This window comes from Micropterus salmoides, unplaced genomic scaffold (genome assembly GCF_014851395.1).
Source record: "Micropterus salmoides isolate LMB-PRFRI ecotype aquatic unplaced genomic scaffold, ASM1485139v1 Ms_hic_scaffold_20, whole genome shotgun sequence".
In the NCBI taxonomy this organism is placed as follows: Eukaryota; Metazoa; Chordata; class Actinopteri; order Centrarchiformes; family Centrarchidae; genus Micropterus; species Micropterus salmoides.
The window spans coordinates 10,319,588-10,342,131 of NW_024041151.1; the positions used below are offsets into that span (position 1 = coordinate 10,319,588).

The 22,544-nt window shown below is 39.7% G+C and overlaps 1 protein-coding gene across 2 annotated transcripts in view; it reads left to right on the forward strand.

Moving 5' to 3' along the window:
- The first annotated feature begins 246 nt into the window (after nt 1-246).
- Nucleotides 247-22,544, forward strand: part of si:dkey-34e4.1 (carboxyl-terminal PDZ ligand of neuronal nitric oxide synthase protein) — a 62,214-nt gene continuing 39,916 nt past the window's right edge. Inside the window, exons 1-2 of one of the 2 annotated variants that reach the window (XM_038733710.1) lie at nt 247-772; nt 2,024-2,095. In XM_038733710.1, the coding sequence (XP_038589638.1) occupies nt 668-772; nt 2,024-2,095 (177 nt within the window). In that variant the 5' untranslated portion in view covers nt 247-667. The remainder of the gene's footprint in view (nt 773-2,023; nt 2,096-22,544) is intronic. The other variant, XR_005446770.1, reaches the window with a different exon arrangement.

Consider the following 22,544-nt stretch of genomic DNA (forward strand, 5'->3'; position numbering starts at 1 on the left):
TGAAATCCACCTTAGGTTAGAAGGAATAGGTGTACCTGTGTAGGCATATCAAATTTTAATCTCCTGAGGCAGAGGACTAACACTTGTCTGTCTGTCGGCTTTCCTCATCTCCGGGTTGCATCATGCTTGGGAACTTTGCTCCAATGAGCGGTTTGCTTTGTGCTTTGTGAAGGGAGAGAGAGAGAGAGAGAGAGAGAGAGAGAGAGAGAGAGAGACGGGTGCAGCGTTGCCACCAACAGGACTAGAGTCAAAAAAAAAAAAAAAAAAAAAACTCACAGCGAGCAACATCACCTGCGGAGAGACGCGCCAGCTTCTTACGCTGGATTCCCCTGTGGCTTTGGGAAAAGGCATCCTCCGCGTTGCTGTGTGTTTTTGTTTTGTTTTTCACGAGAAGCGTTATCAGGAAGGAAATCCTTAAGTGTCTCTCGGTATATTGTCACAGGAAAAGGTTGCGCCCAAATCTGTCCCTCTTGAGGACGGGACCTTTTGAAGCTTAAAGCAACAACAATGGACTGCGTTTCCACCGGGAACTTACTCTTGGAGCCGTGCTGCACACACACGCGGGATTGCAGCGTTTCAAACCAAGGGGCCGTTAGTCTGTTTAGTTGTTAAACAGTGTTTACTGTGACGGAGGGAGGGTAGAGGGGGTCGCCAGTCTGAGCCCGCGATGCCCGCGAGGAACAGGTACAACCTGGTGGACGATGTGGCGGACTCGAGGGTGCCGCTACATAATGAAGAGGCTTATCAGCATGGGATTTACTTCCAAGCCAAGGTGAAATGCGCTTTTCCCTTCCGTATTTTGACAGTTTACCACACAGGCATTAGAGTGTTGAGTTGTGTTGGAGCGGGGCGGCAGGTGCACTAGACTCTTTCAGCTGGGTTCAAACATGAAGTTTGAACACATGGCAGTGCACTCCTCTTCACACATGTGGTGTAATGCTGCTAGTGAAATGGAAAATTGTAGTTTGTTTGTCTCAGATTTCATTTGGATAACATCATCATTCAAAACTGAGGGAGATGTCCTTATTTTTGATGCTCAAAGGTGAACTGAGTGTGTTTTCAGGTTTTCCCCACAAGTCATTAAATTATTAAGTTCCCAGGGAAGCAGCTTGGCAGTATTTAGTTTTTCATGTCCCTTTTTTACACACACACACACACACACACACACACCAAGCTGTAACTTTATCATGGGCTTTCTGAATCTAAATCTATTTTAGTTGTTAAACAGGAAACAGAGAGCACTGGGGTGGAAAGGGTTAAAACCAGGGAGTGTTATTGGTCCAAAGTTCATTCACAAGGGTGTATGGATACAGTTTCATTAGGCCTGCTCTTCAAGCAGCATCTCAGTCTTTCTTTCTCAAAAAATTTAGTGTTATGAACACAATCACATAGTAAATCAATTTCTCACTGTGGATAAACAACAAAACAAATAAGAGTGAGAATCTGCATGCAGACAGATACACACAGCCACATAAACACATGTGCATCCTTCCTCATATACTGTAGCAGCGTGAACATATAGTGCAAATTGTATCTGATAAGAAAAAAACTATGTCTCAGTGATTTGCTAAAGTATCCAATACACCATGAGATGCTGAGTAAATGCATAAGCCAACAAATACAAATGGGAACAAAAAGATTGATTAGTGTCAGATTTTCTGACTCCTTTTATGCTCTTAGTCCATTTAGAGTATTCAAAATGATCAGCATCATGGTCCTCAGAGCCCCTGAGTTACACAGCCACATACAGGCCACAAAGCTAGTCCTTTATACAATACATTGAACACATTTTATTTCCTAAATAGAGAAGCGGAAGACTAATTTTGTTGCCCTGAGCCTCACTTTGGGAGCCACTGGAGTTTAATAAGCTGAACATTCAGTGGCTGTAATCAGTGCTTTGTGAGAATAGCAGTTGATTTAATACATAATGTCATTGTGTTTGTTACGTGTGACATGGAAGAGTAATTGTGCAGTCATAGTGTGCGGGATAATATCTTCTAATGTGTGTAATTGTTTACTACAGTACGTGGGGAGTCTTGACGTTCCCAGGCCCAACAGTCGGATGGAGATTGTGGCAGCCATGAGGAGAATCAGGGTAAGATTAAATCATTATTTCATTAGTTTTTTTGAGCAGAAACACACACACACACGTTCCCCCTTAGTCCTGTGTTGCTTGCTCCATGATGGAGGACAGAAACATCTTTACAATAACACAGTGAATACACATACAATACACACAATAAGAATGTGCGGCTGTCAGATAAAATATGTATTGAGAATTTAGTGCGCATGCACTGGCTGGACAACAATGTGACTTCTGAAAGCAACTGAGGGATGAATTTTGTCGAAAGAAAAAGCAATAAGAGAGAGGTGGATCGCGTGGCTTCCCTTGCTGAATAGTACATTGCCCTTTCTAGATATGTTTGTGAGAGTTGAAGGGCACAATGTGAGTGTGCATGTTATTGCTGCCGTTGATTAAAGTCAGACTGTGGGTTATTATTATTGTGTTGAGCTGATAGTTTATCAAAATTCCACAAATCAACCTTTTTTGTTCTTATGAGCTTTATTTGTTTTCTCCCTGTCACCCTACTCTTTTCATTATTCACACTATCATCATAGTCAGGCTTGGCTTCCACATAAAACTATATCAGTAGTATTACTATGGGGATCATGTAATCATTTCCCCCTCTCATTGTCCCAGCAGGCCAGCAGTTTCTCCAGAAGCCATATCAGATAGCTGGATGCTTCTGTAATTTAAGTGTGACTCACTAGACCAGCTTGGTTCAGACATGACAAGGCTCTTAAGCCTAGCTGAGTGAATATGCAGTAGTGAAATGTGTGATTTCATTTTTTGAGCCATAATGTGCATTTATCCTCTTAAAAATGCATGAGTTTTGAGGCACAACATGCAAACTTTTAAAAAATACATTTTGGGGAATTCTTCTATGTATCTTTTTCAAGACTCTTACATTGTCTTCTCTCCTGTAGTGTAAAGGATTGGGTATGTAGGTGGCTGCTGTGTTGCTTTAAGTGTGAATCTTTGTGTGTATAAAATCAGAGGAACCCCGCCATTAAAAAGAGATATTTTAGGCAAGCTGAACCCATCCGCGGAAGTAGTTCTGTGGAACTGAAAGAAAGCCAGACAGTTTATGTGTATCTGTGTGAATGGGCTGAGAGTGCAGATAGTGCCTGTTGTTTCCTGCAATTCCCATACTGACAAATCATAAGTATTTTTGAGTAAACGTGATTGTTGGGGAGATACACCCTCATCGGGCTGAGGCAGAATATTACCAGCAGCTGAGCAGCCAGAGCAGGTTTAGGCAGGCAGGGAAGATGCTTTGGATTGCTACAAGAAAAAGATGATGTTTCTGAAGAAAATACATAAGACCTAGTTGTTTTTGCATCAAATCTAGATCTGTTTACCAGCATCTATTTATATAATGTTCCTATTTAAAAATACACACAGCGCGTCATTATGTGCTTATTTATGTCTGAGTGTGTGCTCATACGTGGATGCATACATCTTGGGTTTGTGTACCTCTCTATATTAAGTTCCCTAGAGGTCCAAAGAAAGGCTTGAATGAATAATGAATGAGTAAATCTATTTAGGTTGTAACTCTCAACCTTTTGTATAAAATATCTTTGTTTTTGAATGGTTAATGAATGAAGCAGAACGCTCCTTTACAGAGCCCCCTGTGACAAATGTAAACAGGAGAGCATGGCTGATGGCAAGAGCTGATCTATAAAAAAAACAACCCATCATTTATTAATTTGTCATGTGTGTTTAATGTAATCTCTGCTGGCAGTGACTGGAAAGATGTTACTATTTATAGACTTGTGTGATTACACTGATCGGTGGATGACTTTGGCATAGCTTTTACTGTGTCGTGGCATCTTTGCTGTTGAAGTTATATAGCGAGACTACATAACTTTTACTGAACAGCAGTCACTGTGGCCACAAGTTGCAATTGCAAGTGAAATTCCCTTCATTTTCCAAGATTCACTTGCTCTAAAGACATCAGTAGACATCCAGGTTGACCAGGGGTTTAATGTAATTGATTTTGCTTTCAAAGAACAGTCTAACATTTTGGGAAATATGGTTATTTACATTCTTGCTGAGAGTTAAATATGAAGTTACAGCTGGGAAATGGTTAGCATAGCTTAGCCTTAAAACTGGACAAAAACCAAAATCTGATGATATAACATGTTAATTAGTGAGCTTTAGAGGTGCTGGTGGGTGGAATTATTTACTTCTGGGCAGAACCAGGCTGCTCTGTTTCAAGTTGCTATGACAAGCTAAACTAAACATCTCTTCCCAGTAGATTCATATTTTAGGCCAGCCCTGAGAGTGGTATTGATCTTTTCATCTAATGCTGGTCAAGAAAGAGAATAAGCATGTTTCCCAAAATGTCATGTCAACATAAAACCCAAAAAAGACATCATCATTAAATCAACTGGAATGGGACCACAAGCAGGATAAAACAATAATCCCCTCTGCGTCATGCTAATATGTAGTTTAAGTAGGGCTGGACAATAATTATCACAATGTAATTTATTTCAATAACAATATAACAAATGTTCCATAAATATTTAAGAAATGTTTGATTTTATTCACTTATTCACATACACAAATTAGGACTTAATTCCTGCATTAAGATGTTTATTTTGTTGAGGAAAAAGGAGAAAAAGCTTTTAATTAATTTTAATTAAAAGACTTATCGTGATTATTTTGAATGTTCTACCTCAGATTTGTGAAGTGATCCACTGTTTGGTATCAAGTGTTGACCATAAAGAAAAGTTTAAACCACAATTAACCTTCAGGTTGTACAACTTTCACTCAGGAGCAAAAATCAGCCTTCAAACGAAGTGAAAGTAAAAACTATTCGATACTTATCGTGATAATTATTGATACCGACAGTTGTGAAACACATCGTTCAGCCCTAAGTTTAAGTAGCAAAAGTCGTATAATCGGAACTTTCTCAGTATGTCAGTTAAACAGCAGCAATAAATAAAAGTTTGCTAACTAAAGCTGGCTAACATTATCCATTATAAGCTACATAATAGTCACACTAGATCAGGTAAGACTGTAGCAGCAGCATTTGGAGTATATTCAACTGGCCGAGGTTACATGTGTCTAACTGCTTGTAAGTTCAACTTTTCATTTGTCATTTTTTTCTTCTTTCAGATTTACATGCTCTAATTTTAAAGTAGGTCTTATGGAACTGTTAATGCACCTGCTGTTTGTGTTGCCTCAATTTCAAACACATGGGAAAGTAAAGACTGTACTTTTGTGCACTTCCTTTTGGAGTGAACCCTCTCACACTCTGCCCACACTGTGTGAATGCAAACACTTAAGCGTTTTAGAGGACAGGCACGCGCGTCTGGGATTGGTTGCCAAGTCAAATGTAATTAGCTTTGTGTAGAGTAATATTGACTGGCCTTTCTGAATTTCTCCTCATCTCCTTTCACAAAAGCAAAGGCCTTGTCTTTAATTTGAAAGCCCAACCCTTTAGCCGAGAGACTGCGCAGAGACTCTCGCGGATGAGTGTGATTAAAAAGAGTAATTTTTAATAAAAAAAGAGTAATTTAATTACTTGTTTAATGAAATGTATGTGGTTGATTGTTCTTATGTTGTATGTATGATGCTTTGGAAATATTGTTGTTACACATTCATGCCAATAAAGCTAAATTGAATTGAATTGAGTAGGAGTGGCATGAACGGATGGCAGTGGGAGAAAGATTAGAGAGGAAGTCCTGAAATTGAGAGGGTTTAGTTTAGGGCTGGCAGAGACATAGTCGTTTCATCTCCCTCAGCTAATCTTTTTAGTCTCAGTCGATGTGAGAAAACAGGAGCAAACGTGAGCAGAGAGAACGGGACAGCAGACAACACAGCCTGATCAGAGGAGCTATGCTGGTTGAGTCAAGTCCTCAACAGTGTTGCAAACACACACACCTGCCATTCCTACTGCAAGAAAGTGAAAAGACACAATTTTGTATCCTGTGGGTCCTTTCAGAGCTCTGTTTTGTTAAATATCCTCCCATTATGGCTGACTGGTCCTACTGTGTTGGTTTATAAGAATTTGTTTCATTCAGTTTGACCAGTGGTGTAGAAACCGAACCATCCCAGCGGTGTGAAAGTGCATTCACACACTTGTTTGTATGTGTGTGTGTGTGAGCTCTAGTGCTCCATAATAGCGAGACCCCTCGCATTCTAACAAACTCTGCAATTGATTAACAAAGCTGAATGACAAAGGCTGCCGTTGCTGCGTCCCACATGGAGACATGGTGTAGTCGCCCACAGCTCACCGCCTCAGAAAAGGACATGTGTATACTAGAATTTCCAATGGGAAACAAACATGCACTATTTACTGAAGGCCACTGTCTCTACAAAAGGAAACAATTTTAAGGCTATTCCCCTCTCTCTTACTCCCTCATGTCCAACCCTCCTTCCTCCACTGCTGTTTTCTTTCCATCCCCTCACTCTCCTCCTACCAAAATAGCCTGTCTCAATTTAGCCCATCTCTGCCATCTACTCAGTCCTGACAGGAATAGATTTTAGGCTGAGGGCAGGCTATGCATGCTTCCCTTTGAATTTTGATCGTCTCTAATGGGATTTTAAGCCTTCCTCACATGTCCGTCAGGTTGCAGCCTCCTTCCTCAGACTCCCAAAAGTCTCGCTGGAAATGACATGGCTCCTATGTTTCTGCATTTGTCCCCTTGTCTGTCCGGGACATCTCATGAAAAGATCTCTGTCTGCCGTGCGAGAAAGAAGCAAACCGTGTGGGTTTTTTTTTTTGGTTCCTCCATTTCAGTATGAGTCCGTTGAGTCTGTGTCAGTCTTTTGAGAGCACACTGAGCTGTCATGACTCATTCAGGAGCAGATGTTTGGCTGTCAAGAGAGATGCAGTGGCAAAACAGGCACTCCGGACCTGTGAATGCAACAGAAATGTTTTCTTTACCTTAGTTGTACTTTGTGTCATTCGTTGTCTCTGCTTCCGACTTTACTCAAACTGTGTACGCAATGATAGTTACATAATCTTTTTTTCATGTACTTTTGGTTTTATCTGTGTTTTATCGTCTTTGCACTTGTTAAGGCACTTTTTTGAAAAGTGCTCGTTAAAAAAAGATTATTTTTATGTTATTATTATAATGGTAGCTAAGTGAAAATTGGCATACAAATATTGGCATTACGTCTTCCAGTTGCAGGTTTTGTCAACAAAATCCCTTGAGAACTGCTAAATCATCAAGCACAGCTAATGCACCAGTGTTGCAATGCACACATTGTAAGTAAGCATCTCTCTTCTATATGCTCATGTGACCATTTGTCATTCACTCATACACCATTGTGGCTGCAGTGAACTCATTTGGAAGAGCCAAATAAATAACATCCCACAGAGAAAACAGAGAAGTGTCCATATTTCACTTCCTCATGCTGTCTTTTCTCTGTTTCCCTGTCTCTTTCACTTCATTCTTTATGGTCAGATTTTGGAGGCTAGCCATAACAAATACTTACCTATAACTAAAGGCTGCAGAACATGCACACGCAGATTAGTGATGACATTACATATGGCTATGCATGAGTGTGAAATGCACAAATGAGGCATTTCACTCTAAACTACAGTAGAGCCAAAGTTAGACTCAAACACGGATGATGATCAAACAACATGACTATGAGGAAAACCAGACCCAACATAAACAACACCATTATCAGCATAACAATTACATACCCTGCATGTCCCAGAAAACCAGGAGAGAAATGGGAGCACAGCTTAACTCCAGGGGTGGTTACAGATCTATAGCAAAGTGAGGGCGGTTGTTTGGGTGTTCTTCCGTGTGCACTCACGTGTGCGTGTGTGTGTGGCAGGGGGCATTGTTTTCACTTGTATTCGTGCTAGCTTAATGGCAGATTTACAATAGCATAGTAAGTGACCTATATGTGTACTGGATTAGATGTAATTTTATCTTTGAAAGGGTGCAGTTACCCTTTGTTTATTCAAACCCCTAGAGAACAGGGGTCCCATTCTTCTTAATTAACAGTAATCTAAAAATAAATCACAATCTGTGATATTTAAAAGTGTATTTCTGCATGAACTGCTCTGTTAAGGACAGGTCACACCAGAAAGTGGCACAGTGAAATTGTAAAGACAAAAATAAAAATTGCTCTACAAACTTCCTGACATAGTGACTACTCGCAGGGCTAGCTAGTGTACTACTGTAGCTGCTAACCACTAACAGGCTAGCTAGGACCATACTAGAGCTAGTGAGTCACAATAGCTCCACAAGCTTTGTTTGTACTATTCTGGTGTACATGATTTAATTCAGTAAAGAGTTTTATTAGAAAAGCTCTCCAGGTTAATGAGCTTGCTAGCCGCTTGCTAACTGACAGCTAGAAAGCTCCATCACCACACGTTACAATAGCTTCACACAGTTTATTCTAAAGGTCTGCAAAACCCTTCCTTTTTGTGAAGCATTTCATAATCAGACAGAAGAGGTTGAATAAAAGTGAATTGTGTGGCACAATAGCTTCCTCTATTTTGTACTCTCCGTTGTCGTGAAGGTCAGCACTCTCAAGACAGCTTGACAGCGCAAATTTGCAGTTTGAAGTTCACCAGAGTTAATGCAAAAAGGCCATGCAGATTTAGTGTGTCCCGAAGAGCGAATACAATGATTGCAGTGATTCAATTGAAATTTACACATTTTGCTGTTTGAAACACTTTTGTGACCATGGCCTTAGTTGTAACTTCGCTGTAAAACCTGATGCTCCATGCTGGAAGTTAGCATTCAGATTCTCTGAGAAACACTTTACATCATATTTTACCAGCAGATATTTGAGTCAAAAACATTAACACAGTGAAATGATTTTCTCTTTATCCTGAGATGGAACACTTTTGGAACACACACCTTTTTTCATGACTGTACTGTTTTTTTTCTTTCTGTATCTTTGTATTTCCTGCTGTTTCTCGATACTGGTGTGTGAGGTGGATAAATATACTGAAGGGACAGCAGGTCTTTCCTCACATGAATGGACAGACAGGTGGTGAGTGGTCCCTGCTTCTACAACCAGCATCATGTTGCACGCATACACAAACACACAGGCTTCTGCTTTCATCGTCTTCCCTAAGGCTACACTATGTCTTTCAGTGCCACAATTAGTCAAGTCTTATTTACTCTGACCTCCCCATGCTCACCCAAAACAAGCCCAATCCCAAGGAAAAGACATATATAAAGCTCTGAACTCAATTCTGCTGCAGAGCCTAAAGGCACATTTTCTTCATAGACATTTCTTGACCATTGCTCTCTGCAGCCTTAGCACGCAAAGTTGGCATAGTTGTGGTTGTTGTATTTCATATTTTATTTGACAAATGAATGTAGTGTGTTATTTTTAGCATTTCCAGACTTGAAAATCAATATTTTCTAAAACAGTAACACAACACAGATGTCAGTAAAACAAAAAAAGTCAGATAGGACCGTAAAATTCAAATGTCACACAAGCTGATTGGGGTGGCATTTCCAACCAGGTCAGCTGTAAAAGTGCAGCGTTAGTTTTACTCTATTTGGGGGTATTGCGATATGTCAGCAAGTCTAAGCTTATAGTTACATTACAGTGTGAAGGTCAGTCCTAAAACTTGCTTGTTACTGTTGTTACTGCCTCCTGCCAAGCCTTCTGTAGATAATCTCAATTCAAACACAACTAAAGTCAACAGACTAGGAACTGGACATGTGTGTGACCAGTGTATTAGGTGAGTGTGTGTGTGTGTGTGTGTGTGTGTCTGCACCTGCATATCAGCAGTCATGTAAGCACTTTTACATGAGGGTGCTCATACTGCAAAGAATGAGAGTTGCATTGGCCAAAAAGTCCTGTATGCACAAATGGTGGAAACACAGCAAATGTATACCTTTCCTAAAAAAAATGACCATTTGACAAGTTAATGCAGAATTTTTCTGTTTTAAAAGACATACATTCTGAGCATTTTGAACATATACAACGCTTTTTAAAAAACATATTATATTATATATCATATTAAATAACATAAGGGAGTCGTCATACCTGATTCTACCTCAGCCTAACGTGTGGTAGTACGTGGTAGTGAGTCTGAGCAGTTCTAATTTAGTGAGTTTATCATTTTTTCTGGAGTTTCCCTTTGCAATTCACAATTTTTTACAGTTATTGTAGTGCAGGGGTTTTCAAAGTGTGGGGGGCTCCAAACAGTTTCAGGGGAGGTTCATACATATGTATATGTATACATCATTTTCCGACACATTCACTGGGGTCTCTAAGCTGCAAGTTGCTATTTAAGCTTCATAAATGACCATAGTGATGATAAGTCAACACCTCTCTGACACAGTTTTTAAAAACATGAAATATTTGTTCCAGGTACATGTAGCTACGGTTTATTTCTTCTCTTTTGCCAGAGACATTCACAGTAAGCTATAAAGATAATTCCTGCTTTATTTAGGGCAAATTAAGTTAGGCCTACTCCTGATCTGACTTAGGGCCACTCCACATCAGCTTCCCTTACTTCATCATATGACAAAGGCTAAAATTTTGCAGGTAAACAATGAGTTTCCATACAAGTTTACTTCAGCTAATGTAGTTAATTTGGGTTAAGTCTACAGTGTATTTGCTTATGTTAAATCTGCCCCTCGCTGCAGGTCAGGGCTTCACATGTTACCGTAAGAACCATAACTGTGTCCTCTTTCACTTTTCCTTTTGCTGGTCACTGTGGTCACTGTGTCTATATTTGGTCAAAGCAATTCTCTGGTTTGTAAATTTACAAATTTGGTTCGGTCACCCTGATTGTCCCAACAGAACGGTTCAATTTGAATTAGATTAGAATTTCAATTGCATGCTTTGCCTCAGTTCGTTTTTTGATGAATGGTACTGTTGAGCTCTCACTCCCTCTGCCTATTATTCTGCAGATCTGAATTAACCACAAATGTCAGGCTGCTCCTCAGGTCTCCCTGGCAACCAGCTCTGCCGCCAAAACATGTCTTTCTCAGCTCCTTCAGGTTTGGGATGGGCTCAAAGTTAGATGCAGATTGGGAAAGTAACACTGTTCGATTTGTCATGAATATGTAAGATGACAGTTGCACAGGAAAAGCATATCAATGTAGCCTTTGAATTCATATTTGACCTAAACTGAGAAGCAGTGGTATTTTGTTGGTATTCAGTTTTGAAAAACGCACAAAGTATTTTTATTCATATTCACACAAATTAGATTAGTCTACATTTTACCAGAAACTCTTTCTCCATATTACTTAAAATAAACGTGTCAAGTTGGCAAGTTTCTCTGCGTTGAAGCCTTCTTTCTTAGCATGAGTAGGCAGATAAACAAGGCCTATTGTATTATGGTATCGTTTGTTGGATAATGATTTAGGAAAGTGCTGCGGGCTTTTGAGCTGGCAGATAGGCTGCCCTACTTCTAAATGTTATTTGTAGTCGTGTGTGTGTGGTTGTGTATATGTGCGTGTGCGCATTCATCTCACTTCTCTCATCTTGTTCCAGCGTGCTACATAGAAAGCCTCAAGGTCTCATACTCCTGCTCCCTTCGTTCAACCTCCCTACACTCTGATTCTCTTTGTGTTTCACTACTTTCATCTTACTTTCATTGTAGATAGATTTACTCGGCGCTCTAATTCTCTTGTCTCAAGTCTGTGTTGGTTTAACCATGCAGGAAACAGTTAGGGTTTGAAAAGCTCTGAGGTGAGTTGACATTAAATTACTACTGACTTTCTGCAGCCTCCATTAACTGTCACCTACACCATACCTTTATAAGTGTAGCTATATCTTCCTATAGACTATTTGGAATGACTTAATATCATAAATTAAAGAGGTCATATTCTGCTTTGTGGCTTTTTGACACTCCTTTATTTAGTTATATACCTTTTTGTGCCTGCAATAGGTTTGCAAAGTGAAAAAGCCCAAAGTCCAGCCCAAAGGGAGTTCCCATCTCCCACAGAAAACACTACTCTGAACTGAGTCACAAAAAATATGCATCATAATGCTCGCCTAGCAACTTGTCCGACACGCCCTCAAAAACGCTGGTGGAAAAACACACTTGAGCTTTAGCACACAGTGATAAGACGTCCGCCTGCTGCCTCTCCTCTCTCTTCCAAACACTAGCTACCCTCCAAGCAGTCAGTGGACATAAAGTTGTTACCATGATGTAGAGACAGTGCACAGTTAAAATTTTATGGATGAAAGATACATTTGTTACAGATTAATAACTCACCACTCTGAAATTCTTGCTCCAGTCTATGTTGCTAAACTGGTAAGGGGAACATGTACAGCTGAACCGAAGCCGTGTTTACCGGCTTTTCAGGACCTGCCCTACTCTGCTTCTGACTGGCTAATAGTTCTTAACTAGGTACTGTGCATGTGCAACTCCAAGCAAAGATCTTTTAGAAGTGAGATCTATCACTCCATAGCTAAAACTGAGCATTCATCACACAAGGTGAAAAGAGGAGCTGCAGCAATGTGCACAATGACAAAAAATATGGTGTTTTTTGAAAATGAAACCAAGTAAACCTGTTCTGGTACAACCCCTAAATAAAATGATGAACCTGAAAATGAGTATAATATAACCACTTTAGCAATATAATGTTTTCCATATAGAGAGAGGAAAAACATGGCTAATATCTCTTTCAGACTGACTGAATGGGTCATTTCATGTCAGCCAAACCCTATTTCTGACGTGGAAAAGGGTCGACTTTTGCATGAATGGGAATCCTAGATACATTTTGCCATCTAGAAACTTTTGTAATGTGAGCTTGACATTAAAAGACTAACAAACCGACTCCCTGAAACGAGAGAGAAAGAGAAAAACTTTTAACATGTGGCGTAATCATGTAATACAATTCTGTGTAATTCTGTGGTTTAGTGAAATAACAAAGACTGGAGTCTCTGCTAACAGTGACAACAATCGAATGCGGGTTTGATGTGCGTTCAGTAGACCCGTGTAATTCGTGCCTCCCGTGTATGAAAGGGTTATAAGTGACAGCTTAAACAAGCAAGTTGCATATGTGAAGGCTTCTTAGTGTACTAGATACACTAATCTAGTGTATTTTTAAGCATATTTTTGAAAATGCCACACTATTAAGTATGACAGAAATATGCTTAAAAATACACTTTCATGCGGAGTGTTAGATGAGAAAATGATACTGCTTTCATGTCTGTGTGCTAGATATGAAGCTTATGCCAGTAGCCTTACCGGTTAGCCTAGATTATCAAGCAATAAGACAACAACTGGAAATGGGGTGAAACTCTTGATTAAACTGTATTTACATACATTTAGTAATGTATTCACAATGTTTGTTGAAGATAATTTATAATAATGTACCTGTATTTATGATGCATTGTTTAACATGTTCTTGATACATGGTATATTGATGTCAATTGCATTTTATTTTTCAGTATATGACAAGTAAGCTGGTTCTGTAAGGGCCAGTTTATTGTATCTACAATCTACTATTTCATATGTTGAGTTTGACAGATGTGTGTTTTACTGACTCTTCAGGTTTTCTTTGCTTTATTCCTGATGACACAATGGTTGCCCCCTGTTATACTCTAATTGGGTAAATGATGTGAGCAAACTGCTGCTGCTCATCCTAAGGACTCTAAAATGCTTCAGCACTATGCATCCACTCAGCCACTAACAAGATAATGTATTCTCTGCTGTCCAAGTGACACGGCTAATGTGAATGTCACTCAGATTAACAACATCTCAGTCTCACAGCGGACCATGTCCCTGCCTGTCAAACTCCGTCCAGTTGTTAATGTCTGTCACTTAAGCAGCATAGGGTTTTAACAGATAAAACAAAAGCCAGGCTGTATATTTAGTTGTTGATTGAACAGAAAGGGAATAGTACTGCGTGATGTGCTTTTGTATTGTTTACATAACACACCGCTCTGCAGAGAAAGTTTGAGGGACTGTTTTGCTGCATTCATTGTTATCTCCACTTGCATCAACCCATCAGGGCAGACAAACTGAATGGATAATGAGGGAGGAGACAGCCCATAAGCCGTTTTATCATATGCACTGGAGGCATTAGCATATTTTTGAGCAGAATCTCAATTTCCCAAACTCTGTTTTCTTGTGCTTCCTTTGAATAATTTGATCCCATTTGGATTTCAGTGTAATCTTTGCCTTTGACTGGTCTAGTTTCTCGCTTGCTGTGTGTGTTTTGGGGTTATGATAAAGCCTGCGCTCCTCAGATCTTTCTGTCTGGTCTGTCTCTGTCTCTTCTTGCCATCACCTACATTAGATACATCAAACAGGAGTGTGTCGTGACTTCCCAACATTATCTGGGCTCCATAATCCCTGCTAAAAGTATTACTGAACTGACCTTCTCTTTTAACCTTTGGTCACAGACAGTTACAGTGGATATCAGACAAAGAGATCTCTGTATTATACCAGCCAAAGATCCCTGATGGTCAACATCCATGAACTGAAAACCCTGAATATGCTACAAATACCTCTAGCCAACAACAACTACTTTTACATTACATTCCGGGTTTCTCTTTTTCAATTAAGAAACTACATATGATTCCTGCAGCAGACATTGATGTAGGCTATAGACCTAGATTTTTAGCCATTCTTCATGCCAGTCGGTCCACAACTTTGGTCCAGCATGCAATATATATACAATTATTGAATAGGTTGCCTGAAATTTTGTACATACATTCCTGGTCCCCAGAGGACGAAAAAGCATTCAGTGCTTTAGATCTTTTTGATTACCTCTAATCTTCAGCGTTGCTGATGGTGAGCCTCAGTGAGTGCGGACCACCTGTTTTGTTGTTATTTTGTCAGATATGTTGTGCATTGTACCATGATTGGGGTGACTGTCATCAATCAGTGCCATGTGGTGGCACAGATTGCCCAACCTTCTGTTGTCAGACAAGTTGTTGCCGGTGTAGTAGCATACATGAGGATCTTTCTCTCTTCTCAGACAAGGATTTAAGCTACTCACGATTGAGCTTTATGAAGGCTCTCACACACCCTTAAAGCCTCTTCCAAAGGGCTTTTTGGGACATGTTTGCATGTAAGGCACAGATGGCGCCCCTGACTCAGACCCCCATGTTTACCACCCTAAAACAGGATTAATAGTTGCATTTGGCCTCAAATCTGACATTGTTTTAGTAAATGGTTCATCACCTACTTTCTGTTGTTCTCCCTTTCATCAAGTACCTCCTTTACACCAGCTGTAGGCTCCCTATTGTCCTGTCCATTCACATTTGCGTGATAGATGACATGCAGAGCTACAGTCTGGCAACAGATATGTGTGACAATATGTTCAGATTAATTATACACACAAGCCACTCCTAACAGATTCTACGTTATTATAAATCTCACTTCTTTGCACTGAAAAGATTAAAATGTCTATAAAATGTCAATAGTTTTGACAAAAAAGTACAAAACCCAAATATATTCTCTTTATATTGATAAAAAACAGAGAAAAACAGCAAATCTCCTCATTAGTGAAACATTAAAAATGATTGAAACGATTAATAAATTATCAAAATAGTTTCCGATTAATTTTTTGCCATTTGACCAATCAATTAAGCGACTAATCATTTCAGCTCTTGAGTTTTTTTTTTTTTATCAATTTCTTTGTTAATTGGAAATTATAAATCAAACAAGCCCTTAAACAAACCCTTAGCTGCCCTAATTAGAGATCAGCATGTTGATAACACTATATAGCAGCATGACTGTTGTAATTGTTACAGTATATGGCTGTAGATCATAATGGTTGCCCTCCTTCACTATACAGGGATTTTAGAGCCTGTGATCTGACAGTGTTCGCCCCAGTAATCCTATTGCTCTGAATTCTGCTTTGCCAGACTACTGCAATGGACAGAGCCACGCTCTGCATCTCTGTATAACCATGGTTCTGCAGGATGCTCTGTCGCCGCATTTCCTAACCTTATCCCTTAACCTACTAGCATGTCAACTATTTACAAGCTCTAGAAGACAGTGGCATGTGTCACTGTTCTGGACCGAAATTGTAAATCACTGACCTGGTGTTACAGTGTGAAGTTATGTTTGAGTTTATCAAAATTTTTGTCATTTGTGTAAACAGACAAACAATAATTACTGGAATTAATGAACTGAACACACACACACACACACACACACACACACACACACACACACACACACACACACACAAATTACAAGTCTACAAGACAAATGCAGAGGTTATAGACTAAGTGAAAAACAATTATTTGTCAATGACAATTACATCATAATCACAGCACGCTTGAGATACTAGCACTAACTCTATTAAAATTTCAAATTCATTCCACAGGTCTATAAACCCTAAATCTGCACTTGTACATTTTGATTTGAGTAATTAAACCAAACACGTTTTAAGTCACGTAAGTGTTAAACTTAGAATTCAAGGTGAGCACAGAGAAACTTTCCTCCTTCAGCAGATGAATAAGTGACATACTGCATATACTGTACATCATTCTGCACAGTGAAGGTTAGACATCCAAGTGAAGTCACAGTAAGCAAAATACATTTTTGAGTGGAGGGGGACTTTGCCCTTGTAACATATGCCCTTATTAGGGTCCAGATGTCTCATTTTGGGAGGGCAGAAACTGCACGTTCCATCATTATCATTTATATAATTTATGTAGTCTTTTTAATTGGACTTTTAAAAGACCCCCAAGTATTAGAATAACAAGTATAAGAAATGCTACAGCTATCAGCCCTTGTGTTATTGTAGATTAGATATTGTGAATTCCGTTTACAGGCACAGCACTGGGAAAAATGTGACATTCAAGCTTAATATGGAACGTAACATTTCTTTGACACCAACCCGAAATCTTTTCATTCTACTGCAATACCACAGAAGATGTTTAGGTAAGTCCCTCTAGCCACACCAACAGTGATCTGATATGGCTCCTTTTCTTTACTTTCAGTCGAGGTAGGAGATTTGCATTTAAAGGAGTCACTACTGTCTCTTAATGTAATAACCTGGAAGAGGATTAAGGTGATGATTTCTGGTGTCAGACTGTATGGAGACTGCAGGTGTTGTTTTGCTATTCTTCCATCTTTCTGTACGTTAGGACATATCTGCTTGATTTTGAAAACATGTTGAGGACCATCTGAGTTATTTTGTCTGAAACACAGATGAGATTATAAGTCAGGGTTCACCCTAGATTTGGGTTTTTGAGAGTTATGAAATAATGTAAATAATTACCATATGACTATATAAACATTCTGGGACAGTAAATCTATTTATTGTGTCTTCCTGAGTGCACATGTGGATGTACGTACTTAGTGTGTATACCCGTGTGCACCATATGCCCGCGTGTTATTGAGAGTGAGTGTTTGGCATGCTCAGGCTGTTCCTTTGTATTTCCTCCGCGTCCCATGTGACTAACCCTGAGTAGCCACCGTCAGTGCTCTGGGACTGGCTGTCCTTTCACTGTGCCTGTCAACGAGTCACTCAGGCGTGGGTCCATTCTCACTGCAAGGGCGCCGACACTCAAGGAGTGCCTGCCTGGGCCCGCACTGGGGCTTAGCTGTTTTCCTCTGACAAGCCTGCTTCATGTGTAGTTTATTCCTATCCAAAGGTGTGGGTTGACTCATACCGCATCACGTTTACTGTTTTCATCCGTGGCAGCTTTTCCTTCTGACCTTGTCGCTTTAATTTGAGATTGAAGGACATAATGATGATCAATTACGTGTACCACATGTTCCGTTTTAATGGCTTCCCAGAGTTCGTGGGGCTTTGATTCCTTCCCTACCTCAGTCCAGATGTATTAACACGGGCCAGGATTGATCAATTCTGTCAGCCACTATAAACACAAGTGTAGTGCAAGTAATGAAAGTAATTTATCTATAGAAGTCACAGCTGTAGCTCCCAGATGGATCTGGTGCAGTGTCAGTGCCAGCTGTGGTTGCAGATTTGTCTACCGGGATTTTATCGCTAAAATCACGAATAAACTGAAATAAATAATCTGAAAAAACAAACAAACAATGAAAGCACAACAGAAATTAATGCCCTTCAGTCAAAACTGCTCCAAATTCTACTTGACAACAATGTTTATTCCACAAATAAAAGCCTCGGTATTCTATACTCTTCCAGTTAATTCCAGTCTTGCGTGTAACCCCGCTGTCATGCAGAAGCCCCCGGTAAGCAGTCCTTTAAGCAGGCTGTTTCCTGTTAGCACCCTCTTTCCCTCAGGAGAGGGTGCTCAGCGGAGGCTGCCAACAGACTGGAGCCCAGGAGTCCAATCCATAATATCTGCACTCAGGCGGAAACCACTCACGTAGGCACAGACAGGCACCAGCAAGCATCTAAATGCACGCACACACACACTTTTTAAAATATGCCTGCCTATCTAGCTCTAGTATCTTATTCTTTTTCATACATAACACTGCCAGCGTGCGCAAACACAAACTCCCCTCCATTTTTGATCTAGGCCAAGGTCATCGTCTGTGGCGACTGTCGAGGTAATTGCTCCCTTATCATTCCCCTGCTGACTAATAATGAGACGTGCCAGTTCACTCCGGAGGTTTTGGCCTCTCCGGCGTCATGGGAGTGTAGGAGTGGCTGCGTCCTCCCTGTCTGGCTATGAGCCTGAGAGGCCTGTCTGAAAATACCACTCGCAGGGAGAGAGACTAGTTGAGCAGCAGTGATTAAAGCCCCAGTTCTTTGTTAAACTAATGGGAAATTGTAAGCGGCAACTGCTTGATTGCCAAAACACGTGATTTCCTTCTCAAAAAATTAGCACTCGCGGTTGGAGTTAAAATAAATGTGCTAAATGTATTTCAAATTGTTTCCTGCTACTTTGATTCCAGGAAGCCTTTACCCATTAAATACCAGGCTGTTGGGCAGCTGTTGTGTTTCGCAGCACAGCTCTGCTCCCAACAGTCATCTCTTTGTATATCGAATTGGAAAAAAAGCAGTGAAATTCCTTAGAACTCCCCAAATCCTGAGAATTGTAATGAAGTGGTTGCTAGGTTGCGATCTATAGGGCCTATTGTGTACTCCTGTATGGATTCAATGGTGCTACAGGGAGCATCAATGACCCACAATGCACCCAGCATTCCACAGCTTTTCAGGATCAACGAAGGGGAGTGGGGGGTTGCCCATTATTTCTTTTTCCATGATTTGGTTTGCTAAACCTAAATCCTGCTCATTTAGCCTGTCTGAAAAATACCCATGAACAGAAGGAAGGAAAATTTTTCCAATTTATTCTTTATTCAAGCGTGAACCAAATAACATTATCTGAAGGACTTAAAAGTCTTTTTAATTAAAAGGTTGTTCGCAGGTGCCTTTTGGTGCCAGAAGGTTTATTTACAGTATCTGCAGTACAGCTGCTTCCACGAAATGACTGGGAGCCAAGTACCTTGAACTGTAGTCCCTCTAGGAAAGAGGATGTTAACATCATAACACAGTTCAGCAGAGTCCCTTGTGTCCTTTGGGACATCCTCTACAGTTTGCATTGACAATCAAGCTCCCTCATACCTCATGGTATGTGGACAAGTTTAGAGTGTGGTCTGTATCTTGGGATCATGAGATCCAACGTCCAGGGCCCAGCGGGGAGATTGCTAATCATACTTGTAATGATATAATAGCTTCTTAGTCTGCCTCCTAATAAAACTTCACTCTTTACACTTCAAGGAATGGTTTAACCTTTTGGGAAATATGCTTATTCATTGTCTGTGTTAGATCAGTATCAGTCATGGGTTAGATTAGCATAAAGACTGGAAGCAGGGGGAAAGATAAAAACCTGTAAAACACTATGCAACTCCCTGTAAAAATTGTTTGTTTTTTGTAGGGATTTTAAAAAAACAAACAAACATGTTTTAATTAGTGAGGTGTTGGTAGGTAAATTTTGGTTTGTCGTCTGATTCAGGCAAGCTGTTTCCACCTCTTTCCAGTGTTTATGCTAAGTTAAGCTAATTGTTTCCTGGTTGTAGCTTGAGGCATCAATCTTCTCATCTAACGATCAGCAAGAAAGCAAATATATACATTTCCCAAAATCTTGACCTATTCCTTTAAACTGAAGTTTCCCAAATGTTCATGTCAAAACTGTATCTACAGGCGCTAATATATATGTTTACAGAATATATATTGGAATTTGTATATTTTAGTTGTGCTATTAGATTTTCAATTGTGGAATAATGAAACATGGGTAACAGGTTTACATGATACTAAAAGAAGCTTTACTTCGGGACTTTGGTAATGTAATCAGTTGATACTGCAGACCCACTGCACAATATCTTAACTTGTTTGTATATTTGTTTCTGTTTAAATAAATACAGCAATTCATAATGAGCTACCGTGACTTAATGTTTTGGCCGAGGTTTGATTGTTCTTAAGGAAAAATAGAATAACAAGAAAAAGAGATGTTTAGGCTGATGGGAATGTCATTAATTTTGCAAGTATTTGGTCATAAAGTATTGAAGATAATCAATAATAATTATTGAAATTCATCCTGAGGGGAACATGAATGTGTGTACCATATTTCATGGCAATACAGCCAATAGTTCTTGAGACATTTGCCTCAAAACCAAATATGTCAACCTCATGGTGGCGCTAGAGGAGAGAGAGTCAGAGGATCACCAAAGTCAGTGGAGTTCTTCATATAGGGACCATTAATGAAAAGATTTCACGGCAATCCATCTAATAGTTGTTGAGACATTTCCATCTGGACCAGAGTGATGGACCGACCAACATTGCCATCGTTGCTGGTAGCTTTGCTCACAAGTGATTATTCATGCCACAAAAATGAACTGCTCTGAAACTGTCAAACCAAATTCTATTGTCTTGGCTTGCTCAGGTGGTACTAACAAAAAGTGAACAGCCTTTTGTCTCCTCTGGTTTGATCTTGTAATATCTTTGTCTCGGTTTTTAAGCAGCACAATTTATTAAACTGGGTTAAAAAATTGTAAGAGCCAGCTTTCCTTTCCTCATTTTGTGCACATAGCAGTAGCCATAGCTATTCTGTCTGACACTTTCAGAACAGATTGTAGAGAGGAACGGTGGCTGAAATTTGTTACGCTGTCTGGGAAGACGGATGAGTCTGACGGCTTAAATGCACACATTCAGACTTAGAAATATTTGAAGAAAATGCTCTCACTCCGTTTGCTTTAGGCTTTAAACATTGCTGTAGCACTGTAACACTCACAGTCAGCATCGAAGGAATAGTTTTAGGGTTTTAATCCAAATCTTTGAAGAGTGTATCTTATCTTCATGCTCAGGTCCTTTGCACGCCTGTTCACTGCACATATTAGTCATACACTTCTCATTACAACTCATGTGTTATTCCTCAAGCCTGTCTTCCTAAATTTCTCAGTCATAATTAAGAATGTTTCAGAATCCATAACAGTGGACTACAGTAAACTAAGCTCCTCTCTGGATATATTTTTATGCCTTGATGAAAGTTTTGTAACCTGACATGCTAATGCTTAGGGGGACTTGTCATAAGTTTTTAAATGTTTGTTACGATGTTGGTAACGGGAAAACCATAACAATGCAAGTGCATTAAAAGCTTAAATATTTCAAAACACTTGGCACTTAAGCAAAGAAAGTATAAAAATTTCATTCCTTGAATAAAGTTGCAAAATCCCATTTTGCTTCCCCAGAATCCTGGCATCAACTGAATTATAAAAGAGCTGAGTCTTGATGTGTTAGTAAAGGTTGTAAGTTGCCTGGTTTTGCAGGTGTGTGTTCATCTATGTATGAAAAGCGTTTGTGTGTTTTTTTCTTTTCACCCACTCTCATTGGTGTTGACAGCAAGTTTGTTAACAGACATTTTTCCACAGTAAATAGACAATAATTAACAAATATCTATAGCGGATTGCGAGAGTTTTTGAAGTTCTTCACATCCTAAAATACTTTGACAGTCTGGTTATATTGATGTTTGTAAAGTGATATGAAATACCATAGCTACACATAGCTGTGGGAGAGGGATCGATAATATTAGATTCAATTTAGGAACAACTGGAAAATGGGAGTTGAAAAATCAATTGAATTTATTTAGCAACTGATTGGAGGTAACAGAGTGTGTTGGGGAGTAATTTAGTTACGTAATTTAACAAAATAAATGTAACTGTAATCCGTTACAGTTACTAGAAAACATTTGTAATTAAATTACAGCCGCTTATGAAAGTGTTTATGATTACATTGGGGGTTACATCTGAATATTTTCTGTAAAAAGCTTGGCTATATGTTGCTATATGTATAATGTTCATTTTGTTGCTTTGCATGTTTCTCATTTGGACAATGCCTTCCTTTGCCATTTCCAGCCACAGCTGTTTACAGGGGTGGACTGGGACAAAAATTCAGCCCTGGCACTGTAACCACGCCAGCCCACCTTACCACTAAGGATGCTCCGATCGATCGGTTACCGATCATAATCGGCCGATAATGGCTTTAACTCTTTTGATCGGGGGTCGCTAAAAAGGCCGATAATTGATATATTTTCATTGGCACCTAAAATGTTTCACTACGCTGTCTGAGCGGTTTTCAAAGCTAGCTAGCACCAAAGTCCTTCTCAGACAAGAAGGGATTAATGTGCC